Source organism: Trematomus bernacchii, unplaced genomic scaffold (assembly GCF_902827165.1).
Source record: "Trematomus bernacchii unplaced genomic scaffold, fTreBer1.1, whole genome shotgun sequence".
NCBI classification, from domain to species: domain Eukaryota; kingdom Metazoa; phylum Chordata; class Actinopteri; order Perciformes; family Nototheniidae; genus Trematomus; species Trematomus bernacchii.
Genome location: NW_022987890.1, coordinates 104,289 through 123,504, shown reverse-complemented (window position 1 = coordinate 123,504; position 19,216 = coordinate 104,289). Strand labels below are relative to the sequence as shown.

Below are 19,216 nucleotides of genomic sequence, written 5' to 3'. Positions count from 1 at the left end.
ATTGGCTGAGATAGAGTGAAAAATGTGAAAATTCCGTTTTTGGTAATGGTGACACTAATTTGCATAAAAAATACATGTGGGACATCCAGACAACATTTTAACATAGCTCATCATTTTCTACATACTTTTTCCACTTAGGAAACACTGATTATAAGTATATTTCTGTGTCGGTGCAAAATACACCGTTCTTGGTACAAGACTAAAATGCTATTTTCTTGTAATGGCGGCACTAATTAGCATAATAGCATGCCACAGACACATGTGATCACTTTAAGAATAGTTTTATTGTGTTCCTTGACCCTCAAAACATGGATCTGGATACCTTATTTGTTCAGTTATCTGCAATAATGGCTGAGATATAGTGAAAGTTGTAAAAAGAGTGAAACTCGATTTTTAGGGTAAATAAACACTAATTTGGGAAAAAAATATACGTGGGACAATTTGCCAACTTTTTAACATAGCTAATCGTTTTCTACACCATTTTTCCAATCTAGAAAAGCTGATTAGAAGTATATTTCAGGGGGGTGCATGATACCCCCTTCTACCCACTAGACTATACGTTTCTCATGAAAAATGATGTCTCAGGAGTGTAGGGTTTTGGAATTATGGCAGGTTTAAAAAAAGAATATGAAGGCGAATTTCAAGCTGTCCTCCACTCTAGCTTTGAGATCACACACTAGCCTTAACGAGCTGCGCAATACACACTCATGTTAAAATCTGAAGAAGGCCTCTTTACCAAGGTCTGATAATGTTTAATATTTCTAAAAGTATGAATCTGATTTAAAAGTTGTTTAATATGAATAATGTCAGAAAGATGTGTAACATTTTAAAGTTGGAATGAGGTTTCTGAGTGAAAGTATGAAGGAGCAGTTAGCAGTTGAAGTCGCATTAAGATTGTTCAAGTCTGAAGAGTTTCTCCATTGACTTCCATGTTAAAAATGTGATGAATTATGGGATATATCTCGGGAATTATGAAAGTTATGAATGAGAAAAGTAATAGCAGTCGATTCCCGACCGAGCTGAACGTTTTGATGTTCAAACAGAGTTTCTGCGATGTGGAATGTGGGAGCAGAAGTGCAGCAAAATAACCCGGTGGAATAATAAATTATTCGTCCGTAGAAGAACAGATAGTTGGAATGCTGTATCACTTATGCCGCGTTTCCACTACACGGCCTCGCTCGGCCCCGCTCGGTATGGCTGGGCCTCGTTAGGACTGGCTCACTTTATGGCGCATTTCCATTACAGTTTAGGAACTGGGGCAGTATCTATAGTAACGCAGTGTAGGCGGAGCCGTGACGTGATCTTCAGAGGACCCCAGAAAAACAACACAGCCGTTAGCTGTTAGCACTCAGAGCTCACAGCTCCTCATATATGTTCAGAAACTAGACAAAAGTTAAACAAGTACAAACCACAGACTGCCTGTGTCATGGTGAATACAGTCGCTGCTTTATTTATGTCTGTAGGCCGTTGTTGTGAGTGTGGACGGTCGGAGCATCTACTGCGTTAGCTTAGCCAATCTCCATTTAGAAAACAAGCATTTTAAAAGGTTTTTCCCCTGCCGTCTGTCTGCAGACTTGACAAAGCATTAATTCATGGTTTTCAGTGGCGACTGGTCATTAGGGGCAGGTGGGGCACAGCCCCACCTAGTGTCAGCAGAAAGTATTACACATAATTATTACAAAAAATGCAAAGAGATGCAAAAAAAGAAATTAAAAAATATATAAAATATATTTTAAGGTCATGTTTAATCATCTGATTCGTCTGTACATTGCTGTTTTAGTCTGTGTTCTTCTAATTAGTGTCTACAGTGCCGTTTTGAGCCATTTGGGACAAAACCTGACCATGCCCCACCCACTCACTGTCAAAGTGAACGGTGACTCTAAAAACTACACTGCGCATGCTCAGAGTATTTTTCAATGTAATGTGTGTGGCAAAAAAAAAAAGACCATAGGGGCACAGAGCTGCCATCCCCACCATACGTCATCTCACATCATTCAGAGCTGATTGGCTGTAAGTACGTGTGCCGCGAAAAGTGTGCTGTGTGAAGAGGAGCTGCAGTGACGCGTCCTAAAACCAGGAAGTAAGCTGCAAAAAAGCAATGAGGTTTCTCCATAGGATTTTAGAAAATAGCTCGAAATAAGATCTGTGGGAAACGTACCTGTTAGATAAATGCACGTTTTGTTCAGCCGGATAATATCTATCGATTAGATTTATGATAGACTTTTGAAACTACAAGAAGATAAGGAGGACTTTTACAAAAAAGTAATAGAAATGTTTGTCCAGAAGGATAGGCAAATGGACTTCATCTTCAAGTCAAGGTAAGACCGCAATTTTATTGAAAATGGGAACTTATTCAATATTTAAATGATAAAATTACATTTTTTGGGTATCCTTTTGTTGAACTGTCTGTTTCAAATTAATCGAAGCATCAGACAAAAAAAGCTTTTGAAAATAATATTATATTTTGGTTTAGGTCAAAATATAATATTTGTAAACCTGAAGAGTCAGTGCCAGTGCCTCACCAGCCATGAACCTCACTGCACGTCACTGCAGAAGCTTATATATAGACATCTAAGTTGTTTGTGCCCCACCACTTTTGTACATATAAAAACGCCACTGATGGTTTTTACTAACCGGTATCAGTATGTTGTTACTTCGGCATCATTTTGAAACGTGTATTACAATTAAATCACGGTCAAATATGTCCATCTTGTTGTAGTTGTTGCCCCCTTGCCAGCGACGCTCTCTCTAGTTTAGCATACTCAGCCCGACTCAGCCTCGTTGTCTCTGGCCCTGGACCCACGATTTTATGAGGCCAGAAAAACTGTGAATTAGGACCCGCCGGCCGGTACTAGGCCAAGTGGAAACGCAACCAAAGACGGGCCGCTGACGTCACAGCCCTCTTGAACCGGGCTGCGGGCTGTAGTGGAAACGCGCCATAAATGATATTGATTGTGGGGGAAAAATGCACCCAGCATGCTTGTCTCGCCTCTGATCGGCTCTCCACGATCACATGACGAGCCACTGCCCCCTGTAACCAACCAGCATCTCGCATGCAGTGATATATAATGCGGTTCCGTGAGACATTTTCAAAATAAAATAACATGGAAATGTTATTTTTTATATTTTATATTTTCATTTCCTTTATTACTTTTGTGTGTTTTCAGATTTTGTGTCCTTGCCAGCCCGAAGGGGACACCCCCTACCTCCAAGGGACAAAACAAAAAAAAGGACATGTGATCCAGTCATTTCAAATCCATCCTGCCTGCACAAGCTGCTGCAGCTCAGTGGTTAAAGCAGGCAGTCCATATCCAGATCACTATGAGACATTGGTTAAAATCCCCACCATGGAAGAACATTTTGGGCTGTATATTAACAACGAATCTGTTTGGCCATAAAACATAATTTAAAAAATAAAAAGTTTGCTTGAATATTCACAAAAATTCAACAAATGCAATAAAAGAAAGGGACGAAATGTGCAAACTTTTACTGTTCACTGTCGTATAAATCTCTGTTTTGAGGCATGTTACTGGATATATCTTTTTTTTTTAACTACGCATTCTGGTACTCTCTGACATGAAAATAAAACAAAAAGACAACATTTACTTCAGGCAAATAGGCCAAACAACATTGCTGCATGTTTTTGGGGTCATTTTAGAGTCAGCAGAGTAAGGAGGAATTATTTGTTGCTTGTGCAGTGCCTGCGCCCTGCTGCTGCACAGCATTTTCTATTAAAGTTTACTAACATGTCCAAATTGCACATCTTGACACTAAACCAGTCTTCTTGTTTATTCGATTTATTTGTGCACGCTATTTCTCAGAACATTTATAAGTTATACTTTTACAAAGTGGTGGGGACTCGGGAGATATCCCCAGAGTCCCCAGCTCAAATGATGCCTATGGCTGTAACTCAGGGGTGTCAAACTCAATTTAATCGCGGGCCACATTCGCATAAAGGTTGCACTCAAAGGGTCGGTTGTAACTATATGAATATATAATATATATATAAAATAATGTATTATATTACATTATTGCCTCTGAATTGGATTATTATCGGATAGGATAATAACTTAGTAATTAACTACGTCTGAAAGCAGAAGTCCAGTGCAAATAATTGCAAGTCTCTTCAGTGCGCATGTCACAAAACGAGATGCATTGTGGGACATGTAGTTTATGGGAAACCTGCTTCTGTAAAGTGGTATTTAACCGTATAATAAACGTATTATATTCTTTGCAAGCTCTTGCAGGGCCAAATAAAATGAAGTCGAGGGCCGGATTTGGCCCCCGGGCCTTGAGTTTGAGACCCCTGCAAACTCTGTGGGACTAATAAATGAATTCTAATTGATATCCAAATGTGTGCTTTTATTTTGAAGGCCGTCCAGAAACCGGCGTTTTCTCTTCCTGGTTTTGTCTATTTTGACTTTTATTCGACCTCGCTGTCAGATTACAGAGTTGTCTGGACAGTCACTTTAAAAAACAGAGACATGCAAGATTTCTCACATTGCTTTTGTTTTTGTTGGCGCTTTACTGTTTTGTTAGCAAACTAGCTAAGTAGATAGTTAGCTTGCAGCAATGTCAACGTGGCGAAGGGTGCATGTGAATCTGCGGAAAGCACATGGGTTATTTCCAGTTTCCTCAAATCGGGTGACACAACCAAACACATGGAAGTATGGACATGTAACGTTATGCAAAAGCCTGAGTACAAGCAGACCTCTCCGGAATGACTTCTTTAAAGGTAGGGGGACATTATTGGAAGTGTCATCTAACCAAGCCAAATCAGAGCCAGAAATCATCACATTATGTATGTGTTTGTTAATCTACAAATGTAGGAAACTTGTATGTCACACCTGAAGCTCTCTGTTGATTGTTTAAATGTCCCCTTAAAATTCGGCATTCATATTTTCGTCAAAGCAAGTTATTTATTCACAATTTTACATCATAGGAAGTGTCAGAGAACAAATAATTAAACAAGATCACAGTCAGAAATACTCCTTTTTGATTTGTTTGTTGATCCACACATTTAGGACACTTATATGTCCCATTGGAAGCCCTCCGTTAAACAATTACATGTGTTTCTACAATTCGGCGTGCATGTAATTGTCCAAGAAACAGTTAGTTCTCTCAAAATGTGCAAATCAGAGAAAGTTTTCGAGAGGTAATCATCAGAAAAGCTAGCCAAGTCTCAGTCAGAAAACCTCCAATCCTTCCTTTATTTGTTAATTCATCGATGTAGGAAACTTGTATGTCACATCTGAGATCCTCTGTTGAACAATCAAATGTATTTCTACACATCGGCATGCATATAAGCTTTAAAGCAACAGTTAGTCAAAATATAATGTACATTTCCCACTGCTTCTCCTTACACCGCAGTCGATTTAAAGCTGACCCAGTTACAAAAGGAAGTCAAAATAAAAAATGTATACAAGCCGAATTGTAGAGTGAGAGATAAAGTTCTAGAAAAGATCTTAAATTGTGGTCTGGTGCGACTCAAAATCTGCCAAATTATGATGATTCAGCCCCACTGCTTATCCTAACATTACAGTCGATTTAAAGCTGCTCCATTTACCAGGAGAAGTCAACAGTGGTGTAAAGTAACTAAGTAGATTTACTCCAGTACTTGACATTTACTTGAGTATTTACATTGTCTGCTACCTTGTACTTCTACTCCACTACAGTTCAGAGGTACATGGTGTACTTTTCCTCCACTACATGTATTTAATACCTTCAGTTACTTTACAGATGTGGATGAATGATGTGAAATCTAATCAAGTGTTAAATCAGACTTTAGTTCCACCTGGAGTAAATCCACAAGCTACCCTGCAGTATACAAAGTCATTCAAACTAGCTGCTCCTTTACCAGCTTTGAGAACACTTTCATGATCAATCATTATAAAACATATCATATATATTATTCTGAAATGGACCAATCTGCACAATGACTACTTTTACTGTACTTTCACTATATTTTGATGAGAATACTTTTATACTTTTACTTGAGGAACATTTTGAATGCAGGACTTTTACTGTCACAGAGTATTCCTACACTCTGGTACTTCTACTTTTACTCAAGTACAAGATCTGAGTTCTTCTACTTTTACTCAAGAACAAGATCTGAGTACTTCTACTTTTACTCAAGTACAAGATCTGAGTACTTCTACTTTTACTCAAGTACAAGATCTGAGTACTTCTACTTTTACTCAAGTACAAGATCTGAGTACTTCTACTTTTACTCAAGTACAAGATCTGAGTACTTCTACTTTTACTCAAGTACAAGATCTGAGTACTTCTACTTTTACTCAAGTACAAGATCTGAGTACTTTTACTCAAGTACAAGACCTGAGTGCTTCTACTTTTACTCAAGTACAAGACCTGAGTACTTCTACTTTTACTCAAGTACAAGACCTGAGTACTTCTACCACCCCTGGTTTTTGGCTATATTAATAAACGTTGATTTGATTCAGACCTGGAGGTCCAGCTGGCGGCCATGAGGCAGAAGGCTCTGGACGCTCTGCCGGGGAGCGACTGGAGCCCGCTGGAGATGAACCGGAGTCTCCCTCCAGCGAGGGCGGATATTTTGATCGTGGGGGGGGGCGTGATCGGCTGGTCCATCGCCTACTGGATCAAACGGAAGGAGAGGGTGCGAGGAGGAGTGAAGGTGGTGGTGGTGGAGAAGGACCCAACGGTGAGAGACCAGGAGAGACCCATTATCATGCATTGTTGTTTACACCTTTTAAAAAGCATCCAACAGTATGTATAGCTTAAAACCACTTGATGGACATTTTCAAACATGCTGCATCCTATAGTATGATTTATTTATTTAATGGTTTTGCACAATTGAAAAATAGGATAGGAGAGGTCACAGGTTAGTGATTAAAACTAAAACATTACGATCCTATCTCATACTAGGGGCTTTGTTTTCCTTAATTTTGTTAAAGAATCTCCTATTTATTATATATGACTGACGGTATTGCAACTTAAAACCACTTGATGTACCTTTTCAAACATGCTGCAACGCAACCATTATTTAATGGTTTTTGCACAGTTAGAAAATACACTTATATAAAACAAACAATCGCTTGAATTCAATAACAATGGCAAACTTTAAGAACAACATATACTTTGTACATTTGTAGTATAGTACATTGCATAATTTAATCAGGCCATCACCTTTACTTATTCATTCTTGCCGGTATCGTTTCTGTCGCAATTTTCTTGGCGAATTTATTTTTCTCTCTAATTTCACACAAACTAGTGTTTATTATTTTTCGTATCTTAATGTCATCTGGTATTTCAAGGCATTAGTTGTTCTCCATTTGGGTTTTGAATAGTTTGCAATGAGGAAGGATGAAACGATTGGAGGAGAAACAAAAAATAAATCACCTTTTCTATTTAAACTTGCAGCAGCTCCTAGATGAGTGAAATTATGGTAAACTTTCTGGACAAAAATGCCTGAAAAATGTGTATTTGAGAGGGAATTTCTCTGCAAGTTGGGAAAAGAAATAAGGTTTTAATACCACAATTAATCAAAGAAGAAAATATGTAATATATCTGAGGTAGAATAAAAGTTTTGACACTAAAAGGACAAGATACAAGAGCGTCTGTAGCAGGGCTCTCGGCTAACTTCTTTCACCATCCTCCCGGAACCGTCCCGAAATACAATCTAAGCCGTCCCGAAATTAATGTGGACCGTCCCGAATTTAAAATATTAGTTTTTCTACATTATCATTAGTTAAAATCATTCAAAGTGACCTTTAACATAAATAAAACATCATACAAATCATTAGATGATAATTCATCAACCTTTTTAATTGAGTAAATCAGTCAAACACATAAACAAAGGCCAAATATATTTAAAAAAAACACACAAGCGAGAAAGTTACTCTAATATTGAATCCAATCAAGTTCTATCCAATTATCAAAAACATCCAACACTCTGTCCTGAAGACAGAAGACAGAACCCAGAGTAACCACTAACCAGGATGACAGTCTGTAACACAGTCAGGAGACCTTTACAAACTGCCCCGCCCCCTCGCACACAGACGGGGGAGAGAGCTCTCTCGTCTGGATTGGAAAGATCGAAAATAAGATCGAAAATACATCATAGACGCATTTTGTAGACTTATTGCATATTAGAAACGGAGTTGGCGAAACTAAAACTGCGATATAATGTTCATGTAGCAATAATACATGACATATATGTTTTAAATGTCTCCACTACCGATAAAAAGTCAGATAACGTCGGAACTTAACGCTACCACTGTCTTTAATAATTCCGGCCCGGGGCCCGTTTAATACCGGGGCTCGGTACCCATCCCTACATGGGGAGAGACGCAGCATATTGCTAAGGACTAAATACGATGGAGAGTTCTCATCTCAGCCTTATTACCCATAGGGGATGAAGAGGAGTTAGTAAATAAAGAGGCCGGCGCTCCAGGGTTAGGTTCTGCTGTGCGTTTTCGTGATGTAACGTAAACAATTGCAGAATTCCTCCACGGGATGCCATTGTCATTGTACATCACTCAACGCGAAATACACACACTCAGTACATAGCTAGACCCAATAATTTGCGGGCCAGGAGTTTGCGGGCACAGCTGTGTGTGTGTGTGTGTGTGTGTGTGTGTATTTCGCGGTTTGCTAAATGTTTTGTGCGTGTGTGTTTATGTTGACAAGGAGGTTTAATAACTGTGTGCTACACAAAACGTGCAGTCAGTTTCATTTTCATCGCCGTTCGTACTGTAGTAGAGTTATCAGGGTATTTTTATTTTAACTCTCGTCCCAAATTCGTCCCAAGATTATTTTTTATCCTCCCCGACCCTATTTTTTTCGGCCCCGGGACGACGGGACGTCCTTAAGCTCGAGCCCTGGTCTGTAGGTTAAAAAAGAGTCTAAAATCCTCCCCAACATAACACACAGCAGCTTGTAACGTAATGTCGTCTTCAATGCTTCCCCTTCTTGTTTCTCCGCAGTATTCGCAGGCCTCCACCGTGCTTTCTGCAGGAGGCATCCGACAGCAGTTCTCTCTGCCCGAGAACATCTGCCTCTCCATGGCCTCCGCTGAATTCATGAAGAACATCAATGTAGGTCGAGTCTGCACGCAACGCCAATGAATTACAGGCCCTTTAAATCATTAAATGTCACAGTCACTTTTGTTATGTAAATATGCAGAGTTATTGACAGAACACATTTCAACACTAAGGCAATTCAACATGCAAGAGAAACACGGAATAAAATGTACGTTAAGAGACAAAAATACAGAAATAATAACAAGTTAAGAATAAGACGGGTATAAAAACACTCTGGCAAGATCTTCTAATTGTATGCCTCTTCATGGCTCATATAATATTCTCAATGTAAGTTTGGTTGCTAATTGATTTTACCATTTACGATTAAAACAATTACATTTTGAATTATTTTCATGTATTGGTTAATACATTAGATTTAATGCCGTTTCTTCCCAAATGTAATGGGTATTTCTATACTAATTTAAGTGTCCCATCTACCTTTTATCGGTACTGCATTAGTTCAATTCATGGCTTAAAATATTCTTCAAAAATGACATAACTTTCCTATTTTCTAATATTATCAAAAAGTATTTTCTGTTGTATTTTTTATAATTTCTTTTCAATTTCTCTTTAGTGTATAAATTCTATTCATGCCTAAAAAAAATGTTATGTTCTAATATAATCAAAATCTCCTCTCGGTTATTTTTCATTTTCTTAGTTTGTAAATGATTTTTCTGCATCTCAGGAACATCTCCACGTGTTGAATGAAGACCCGGTGGACCTCCAGTTCAACCACTCAGGATACCTCTTCCTGGCCAACGAGGAAGTGGCTCACATCATGGAGGAGAACTACAAAACCCAGAGGTGTCGGCCATCTTTCATCCAGAGTTGTAGTTTTGAATTGTAGCTCAAAGGCACAATTATATTTGTTATATTTTTTAAATAAATGGTTATTTGTGTGTCTGTAGGCGCTTCGGAGCCCATGTTTCTCTTCTCTCTGCGACGCAGTTAAAGGAGAAGTTTCCGTGGATAAACACAGACGGTGTCGCGCTCGCTTCATACGGTGAGTGACACAATTATAATATTGATAATATGTAATCACTACAACGTGTTTGACATAATAGGACAACTTAAAACATTTTAATCTCAGCTGGTTATTGCCAGATTTTATAAGAAAATGTGTTTTGAATTTGAATTGAAAACACTGATTTTACATGGATTTTTTATAATGCTGTACAGTATATATTTGCGTGTGTACATATGCCGTACTGTACATATTATTTCTAAATATAATATAAATTCTATTAATTTATTCTAAAAAATAAGGCCTTTATAACCATTATAATGAAATGTCTTTAATGAATATTTAAAAAGTCTTAAAAAATGAAAAAACACGGGAAGTAGAGTTTATTTAATATATTTTAATTTTGGAAATCTCAAAATAATCTGTAACATCAATAGTTTTTTTAAACAAACCAAATGTAATTAAAAGTAACTTAGATTAAACCTGAAGAAATGAATACTTTCACTTAAGTAAAATGTTGAAAGCAGGACTTGTTATAGTATAATTCAAGAAGTGTTTCCATTTAATTGATTCATTATTTTCTCAAACTCAAAATCGAGCGACTTTTACGAAATCCATACGACTCCCCCAGGGATAAATAAAGTATTTCCGACTCCTGATTCCCACTCTGTAATATTAATACATGTTCTAAAGTTAAAGCACTTCCTCCTCCTCCTCCTCCAGGGCTGGAGAACGAGGGCTGGTTCGACCCCTGGACGCTGCTGCAGGCCTTCAAGAGGAAGGCTCTCTCTCTGGGGGCGGAGCAGTGCGTCGGAGAGGTCACAGGTGAGGGGTTAAAACTGAAACATCACGATATAGATACGATACGATAGGCTCTGGAACACTCTGCCCCTCCATGTGAGGTCGGCCCAGACCCTAGGGGTTTTTAAATCTAAACTAAAAACACACTTCTTCTCTCTGGCTTTCTAGTTAGAGCGGAGCACGACTCCTGACTTTTGCGTGTTTTATTTTTATTTTGTTTTTAAGATATATCTGTTGTAATTTATTGTCGTTTACTGTGTTTGTAGTAATTGTGTTTTTATTACATGTACAGCACTTTGGCTCGACCAAAAATTGCTTTTAAATGTGCTTTATAAATAAAACCTGATTTGATTTGATTTGATACGATAATACTTTGATGGTCAGATCAAGTCTGACATTTGACTTGCATCACAGCAGCTCCATGTGTAACATCAACAGAGACAGATATCAAGACACAAACATTTAACATAACGGCACAATCACTGAGAGAAAACCTGCTCAAAGAGCCTTCAGCGTGCATTTGATCTGGATTCAGCTCTGTGTTTACTGAGAGGGTTGACTGATGCATACTAGAGGCTTTGTTATCCTTAAGTTTGTTAAAGAATCACTTATTTATTATATATAACTGAAGGTATTTCAACACAAGAACACCAGTAAGACAAGTCTGGTTCAACATGTTCTATTTGAATTAACATTTGTATTACACATTACCTTCCCATGTATATCAATTCCTATTTGTATGTTTTAGTTGGTATAGTTTGGTCTAATCTAGTGGGTTATTTAGGCTTTGTTATCTTTAAGTTTGTTAAAGAATCACTTATTAATTATATATAACTGAAGGATTTTCAACACCGTATGTATTACGCCTTTCCACACTTAATGTCTAATGTATATAAAATCCTATTTTTTAGTTGTTGTAGTTGGGTCTAATCTAGTGTATTCTAACTTATTTCTAAATATTTAAAATGGTGTATTGTATAGATAACCAATATATATATTTGTATTTGTTTTTGGTGTCTTTTGACTGATATTACTGTTTTAATTTCTTCCACAGATTTTAAATACACATCAACCATTGCTACAACCGCTGAAGGTGATCAAGTGACTCAAAGCAGGATCAAATCTGTCAAAGTAAGTGTGGCTACACCTTGGTGTTTAAATTCAATGTTACAAAGGTTTGTGACGTCCAACAAATAAATAAAATATTCAATATTCAATTCAAAGATCTTTATTTTAAATATTCAGCAACGTGTGGTGACAGTTCTCTTAGCTTTGTATACAAAACATAAGTATTGCTTTACTTAACTCAGTTTATCATGTTGTTCACAAGCTTAACAAAAACACAATTGACAATTTAATCAAAGTTTTTCATTATTTAAAGGGGACCTATCATGCAAAATGCACTTGTTGATGTCTTTTATACATATGTGTCCCCGGTGTGTCAGGGAACTCACGCAGCGTCAGAAAATAAAACCCTCTCTCTTTTCCTCCGTACCCAAATCTCTAAAAACGGGGGAACAACGGAGCTGATCCAGATTTGCGTCCGATATGACGTAATATCTGAAATGTGGACCCACGGCCCTATCAGAAACGTTGCTATCAGAAACAATGCCCGACTGTTTTGGACGTAATATGGTCGGTGTTTACATTAGCATCGCTAACACTCAGAGCTAACCTGTACTGGAGAGCATGTGTGTGAAGAAGCAGGAAATAAAAAGGAACTCACCTTGTGGTATAACCGGCAAGAGAGAAAGCCTTTGAGCTCCATACTGTTTCAGAGAGAATCCTTGATAATCCATGATATGGCGTTTCATCACGGCAGCATTTAGTTTAGACAGTAGCTGCCGGGTCCCGCATGAGCTCAGACCCCTCCTTTTTTATTTTTATCAATTTTTTTTTTTTAAAGCTTTATACCCCAAATCATCACTTTAGAAACAGGAAGTGAAATAGAGGGATATGAGGCATGGCTAGAATGGGTGATCTGTTTGGTATTTTGAGCAAAACACTTCATAGACATGTTTTTTATATATCTAGAAAGTTGTTAAATAAGTATTGTTAGTAAATGTAAAAAAATGAAGTTCTCACAAAGATGCCGGTTTTGAAGCAGATGCTAATATAGCGCTTTTTAAAAAGATTACAACTCCTTTGCTTTTGTATTCCTGGTGTCAGACACTTCTCTTTGCTTAATATATAAAAAAAACGTTTGCTTTACTAAAGTAAACTCAGCTTATCATGTTGTTCACAAGCGGCAGTGGTTCAGTCTGTAGGGGATTGGACTTTGGACCGAAGGGTCGCCGGTTCACGAATAATACGGAGTGTGTGGACTGGTACTGGAGAGGAGCCAGTTCACCTCCTGGGCCACTGCCGAAGTGTCCTTGAGCCAGGCACCTAACCCCCGTAACATGTGTGTGTACGACAGAGTGGAAACTGAATTTCCCCATCTTCTTCTTCTTCTTAACAAGAGCAGGATTGACAATGTAATCAAGTTTAGAAAGTTTTCAAATCAGTGTTCTTAGTAAATGTGAAAAAAACAAGTTCTCACAATCAAGTTTTTGAAGAAGATGCTCAAAAGACGCACTTTAAAAAATAATACAACTCCTTTTTTTTGTGATCAGATTGTTATTGATTAATACACAACATGTACAGCACAACATTTATTTATTTTTAATTAAAATTACTAGAAGTACAACTAGTACAAAATTAGACGACAGCAATTACTTACAAAATAAACAAAATGCAAAATACAGAATACATATGTAAGCTAACAATAATACAAACAAATAATACACCTCCTTTGCTTCTTTTTCCTGGTGTTCATCATGATGTCTGTTCTTTATTTGCAGGTCCCATTATTATTATTATTATTATTATTATAATAATGCGCCGCTTTCCCCCTTCTTCTCCAGTAGGACTCAGATGTTGCACTTTTCTTTGTACATGTGATGTTTTGGTGGTGTTGTTTTTTTTTTTTTTTTTTTTTCGTTAACTCTCAAGTGGGAAATAAGTATTTTTTGTGTTTCTCTTATTTTCCTACGATACTGTTAAGTTTGGCTGTGAATAAGAAACATGAAGGGGCAGGTCATATCAGATTAGTTTCTTCTCCCTGCTCCTTTTCGGTCAATGGTGTGTTTACAGAGACATGTTTTGTTAACAATTATTATACATTAAGTTGCATGAACGGAACAAATAGAAATGAAATGTGATAATGTGACCAGGTGCAGCTGAGCAACAGTCTGGAGTATCAGCCAATGGAATGCGCTATGGTGGTGAACGCAGCCGGAGCTCTTTCTGGGAAACTGGCTGCCATTTTGGGAATCTCACTTCCTGTGGAGCCACGCAAAAGGTCAGTATTCACTCAACTGGTATATCTTAGGTCACCTATTAGAAGTCTCTTCTACATCAACATGTGTCCCCTCTTCTTCATGTCTCTTCTACATCAACATGTGTCCCCTCTTCTTCATGTCTCTTCTACATCAACATGTGTCCTCTCTTCTCCATGTCTCTTCTTCATCAACATGTGTCCCCTCTTCTTCATGTCTCTTCTACATCAACATGTGTCCCCTCTTCTTCATGTCTCTTCTACATCAACATGTGTCCCCTCTTCTTCATGTCTCTTCTACATCAACATGTGTCCCCTCTTCTTCATGTCTCTTCTACATCAACATGTGTCCCCTCTTCTTCATGTCTCTTCTACATCATGTGTCCCCTCTTCTCCATGTCTCTTCTTCATCAACATGTGTCCCCTCTTCTTCATGTCTCTTCTACATCAACATGTGTCCCCTCTTCTCCATGTCTCTTCTTCATCAACATGTGTCCCCTCTTCTTCATGTCTCTTCTACATCAACATGTGTCCCCTCTTCTTCATGTCTCTTCTACATCAACATGTGTCCCCTCTTCTCCATGTCTCTTCTACATCAACATGTGTCCCCTCTTCTTCATGTCTCTTCTTCATCAACATGTGTCCCCTCTTCTTCATGTCTCTTCTACATCAACATGTGTCCCCTCTTCTTCATGTCTCTTCTACATCAACATGTGTCCCCTCTTCTCCATGTCTCTTCTTCATCAACATGTGTCCCCTCTTCTTCATGTCTCTTCTTCATCACCATGTGTCCCCTCTTCTTCATGTCTCTTCTACATCATGTGTCCCCTCTTCTCCATGTCTCTTCTTCATCAACATGTGTCCCCTCTTCTTCATGTCTCTTCTACATCAACATGTGTCCCCTCTTCTCCATGTCTCTTCTTCATCAACATGTGTCCCCTCTTCTCCATGTCTCTTCTTCATCAACATGTGTCCCCTCTTCTTCATGTCTCTTCTACATCAACATGTGTCCCCTCTTCTTCATGTCTCTTCTACATCAACATGTGTCCCCTCTTCTTCATGTCTCTTCTACATCAACATGTATGTTGAGGTTATTTACATAAACAACAGAGGTACACACTTATAAAAAAACATATAAAAAAAATATGCATATTTTTTAGAACTAATTGACATTTTTTTGTTTTCATTTTGAATACATGTCATCTCTTTTGCACTACACCACCTTCCAGCTTTCTCTGTAAAACCGTCACTAAATCTTTCTTCATGCCGCCTGAAGGAGCTCTTCCTCCAAAGAGAAGCTGAACCCTGACAAGAGGACGAAACAGCGGAAAGCTCTTACATTTTTACAGTTTTTATGCCAAATATTCCCTGAAAAACGGACTTTAACGGAACGACTGCATGAAAACCCTTAAGGAACGTTCACAGAGGCAGGTACAAATATACTGTATGGAAGAACTTGTAGATATAACTTTATATATTTTGTAATATTACTTGTTTGCAGGTACATATATGTGTTGAACTGTCCTGACGGCCCCGGTCTGGACACTCCCTTCCTGATCGATTACTCTGGAGTTTGGTTCAGGAGGGAAGGGTTGGGAGGAAACTACATCGCTGGGACCTCACCAGAGGAGGTTTGTAAAACAAATGTTGTACACACTTAGCTTTAATATCTTTTATGGCTGCATAGATTGTGAAACTCTTGGGTAATACTGATGTTTCAAATAACAATTTGGCTCGATTGGCGTAAGATTGAGTGTCAGTTTTTTTGGTTGTTTTCCCCCCAATTTTCCCATAAATCTGGTCTTTTTCAGAATGATTACGTACAAAATACTTACCCAATGTTCATAAAGCTCTTGGGTGATACTGATGTTTCAAATAACAATTTGGGTTAATTGGCGAAAGGAAAGATGGAGCTTGTTTTTTTTGGTTGTTTTCCCCCCAATTTCCTCATCATTCTGACGTTTTTCCGAATGATAACTCAATACTTACCCAATTTTCATAAAACTTGGCAGAAAAACTTTGTAGAAAAGAGTGTGTCAAGGGCTAAGGAATCACCAATTATATCGTGGAGTGGATCCAAATCACATGTCACAAACACTTCTGGAATAACGGCATTTGTGCTGCATTCATGGTCTGTCAGAATAATCGGAAACATTAACTTGCTAACATTTTGTATATGTATTTTTCCCTCCTGTGTAGGCGTTGGAGCCTGACACCAGTGACCTGGAGGTGGACCACCAGTTCTTTGAGGAGAAGATCTGGCCCCACCTCGCCTCTCGTGTCCCGGCCTTAGAGAAGCTGAAGGTACGGTGTGGAAAGAATATATCTCTTTGCCTGGTTATTGTTCTACAGTTATGCTAGCCCACTGGACTTAATTACTTGCAAAATTGCTTTTGCAGATCAATTTCAGATGATGATCACCCTAATTCAGTTACACTTTAATAATACCTTAAAATGCATTATACAGTATATAGGTCATGTTAATAGTATTCTCTATATGTATAAGGTTTATTTAGTACATATATTTATTATTATTATTACGATGATTTGTATTATTATAAATATTAGAAGTGTGGCCATGCCGTCTCAATCATAGGTTTTTCAGAATATGAATGTTTATATCCATCCATCCATCCATCCATCCATCCACTCATCCATCCATCCATCCATCCACCCATCCATCCATCTTCTCCCTCTTATCCGTGGTCGGGTCTCGGAGGTATCAGTTCCAGCAGAGAGCCCCAAACGTTCCTTTCCCCTCATCAACCAGCTCTGACTGGGGGGTCCCAAGGCGCTCCCAGGCCAGCCAAGAGATATAATCCCTCCATCTGGTCCTAGGTCTACCCCTCGGTCTCCTCCCAGCTGGAACACCTCCCTAGGGAGGCGCCCAGGTGGCATCCTTACTAGGTGCCCGAACCACCTCAACTGGCTCCAACTCCGAGTCCCTCCCTGATGACTGAACTTCTCACCTTATCCCTAAGGGAGACGCCAGCCACCCTGCGGAGAAAACCCATCTCGGCCGCTTGTATCCGCGATCTCGTTCTTTGGGTCATGACCCATCCTTCATGACCATAGGTGAGGGTAGGAACGGGAATGGCCCGGTAGACAGAGAGCTTTGCCTTCTGGCTCAGCTCTCTGTTCGTCACACAGTGAGGTAAAGCTCCCGCTGCTCCGACTCTCCGGCCCATCTCACGCTCCATTGTTCCCTCACTCGAGAACAAGACCCCGAGATACTTGAACTCCTCCACTGTTTATATTTGTATAAAATACATTTTGTGTATTACTGCAGCCTTAATAATAATAATAATAATAATAATACATGACACTTATATAGCGCTTTTCTAAAAACTCAAAGACGCTTTGACAGAGAATAAAACTTCCTTCCTCTCCCCTTGTTTCACGTTATGTTTGTATTGTAGAAAAGAAGCATGATTAATCAGAGTTGTGTACTAATGTCCCCTTCCTTCCTCCCTCCTTCCTTCCTCCCTCAGGTGACGAGTGCGTGGGCGGGTTTCTACGACTACAACACCTTCGATCAGAACGGCGTCATCGGCCTCCACCCGCTCGTCAACAACATGTTCTTTGCGACGGGTTTCAGCGGTCACGGTCTGCAACATTCGCCCGCCGTGGGTCGAGCCGTGGCTGAACTCATCTTGGATGGAAACTTCACCTCCATCGACCTCAGCAACCTGGGCTTCAGACGCATCATCCAGGAGGAGCCCATGCTGGAGAGGAACATCGTGTAGAGGAACCAACACACCTAGAACCACATTATACCTACACATGCTATGGTAAAGGGACTGCTTTGATGTAGCCGCTTTTACAGTGTTTGTGACCCCTTCAGAAGTCAGCATTCAGCCGTTCACACACATTCATTCAGAGGCAACGTTTCAAGGCTTTATTGTCGTGTGCACATTAGCTACAGTGTAGATGTGGCTCTTCCAACAGTGCAACATATAGGATATAAAACAAAACAGGACTGCCATGCAAGGTGCTACCTACTCATTCACACACACTCACACACACTCTTATACACACCGTTGGCCATCAGGAGCTATTTTGGGGTTACGTTTCTTACCCAAAGTTGCATGGACATGTTGGGTGTTTCTCAATGTCGAGGAAGGCTGCTCCAGAGCCACTATTTCAAGGATGCTACGTCATCGAGCCCCGCCGAAGGACTGTTCCCAATGTCCAGGATGCTTGGAATTCTACCGAGGCCGGCGTCCTTCGTTGCGGGAAATTTCGAGGCTGCACATGTGTATCCTCCGCGGTCTTAAAGTCCCCACAATGCTTTGCGCACGGACCAATTTCCCAAAATCTTTGGCGGAAATCACGCTCCATTTAAGGCGGGGCCTCGCATATGACGCACACCTGTTAGCCTGTTCCACCATTCTTCGTTTTCCGAGGCTAGGAAGGATTCTTGCCTCGCTTCTGAAGGACCTGACTCGGAAGACATGTGCTACCAAGGAAGCGTCCTCGACATTGAGAAACACCCGTTGACTGAAGGGGCTGGGAATCGAACTACAGACCATGTGATTGGTCGCTTCCACTTATATACCTATGTATATATATATATATATATTAGGGCTTTCAAGCTAATGAATTTGTTTATTTAAATAGTTACAAGCTTTGTGAATAGCTAATTTAAATAGACAGCCCTAATATATATATATATATATATATACAGCATATATATTTATTTGCTCTTCAAAATATTACCTTCAGTAAAGACGACGATAATGAAGAATGTGTCCTAGTCTTACCCAAACTTTGCTAAATTTGTCATTATTCCACGGTTTTTACTGTCTACTTTTGACTTGTAATTTATAAATATTGTCCTTGTCTAATGGTCTTACCTTTGATACTTTTTTCATTCATTTGGATTGAAGTTAATGTTTTTTTATAAATGTCTTTATAATAGTGGTATTTAAATTTCAAAATGAGGTGTTACAATTAGGCATTTAGTTGCTTACAGGAGATTTAAATCACTGCCGGCTTTTACTGCTTTGCTTAGTACTACAGATAGAGAAATATACAACACTACAGGTGATTTAGTGTTGTTTAAATATT

General features: G+C 39.0%; 1 protein-coding gene across 1 annotated transcript; it reads left to right on the top strand.

Moving 5' to 3' along the window:
- Positions 1-4,404: 4,404 nt before the first annotated feature.
- On the top strand, positions 4,405-18,998 carry foxred1 (FAD-dependent oxidoreductase domain containing 1). The gene is made up of 11 exons (XM_034114388.1): positions 4,405-4,735; positions 6,462-6,682; positions 8,967-9,077; positions 9,748-9,866; positions 9,971-10,065; positions 10,750-10,851; positions 11,882-11,958; positions 14,043-14,170; positions 15,648-15,777; positions 16,346-16,450; positions 17,638-18,998. Exons 1-11 carry the CDS (start codon positions 4,573-4,575, stop codon positions 17,890-17,892), a joined length of 1,506 nt encoding a protein of 501 aa, XP_033970279.1. The 5' UTR covers positions 4,405-4,572; the 3' UTR covers positions 17,893-18,998.
- Positions 18,999-19,216: the final 218 nt, after the last annotated feature.

Coding starts and splice junctions, on each gene's coding strand:
- foxred1 (XM_034114388.1), top strand. CDS start 4,573: ATGTCAACGTGGCGAAGGGTGCATGTGAATCTGCGGAAAGCACATGGG. Junction 9,867..9,970: donor GAGAACTACAAAACCCAGAG/GTGTCGGCCATC, acceptor GTGTGTCTGTAG/GCGCTTCGGAGCCCATGTTT. Junction 11,959..14,042: donor GCAGGATCAAATCTGTCAAA/GTAAGTGTGGCT, acceptor TAATGTGACCAG/GTGCAGCTGAGCAACAGTCT.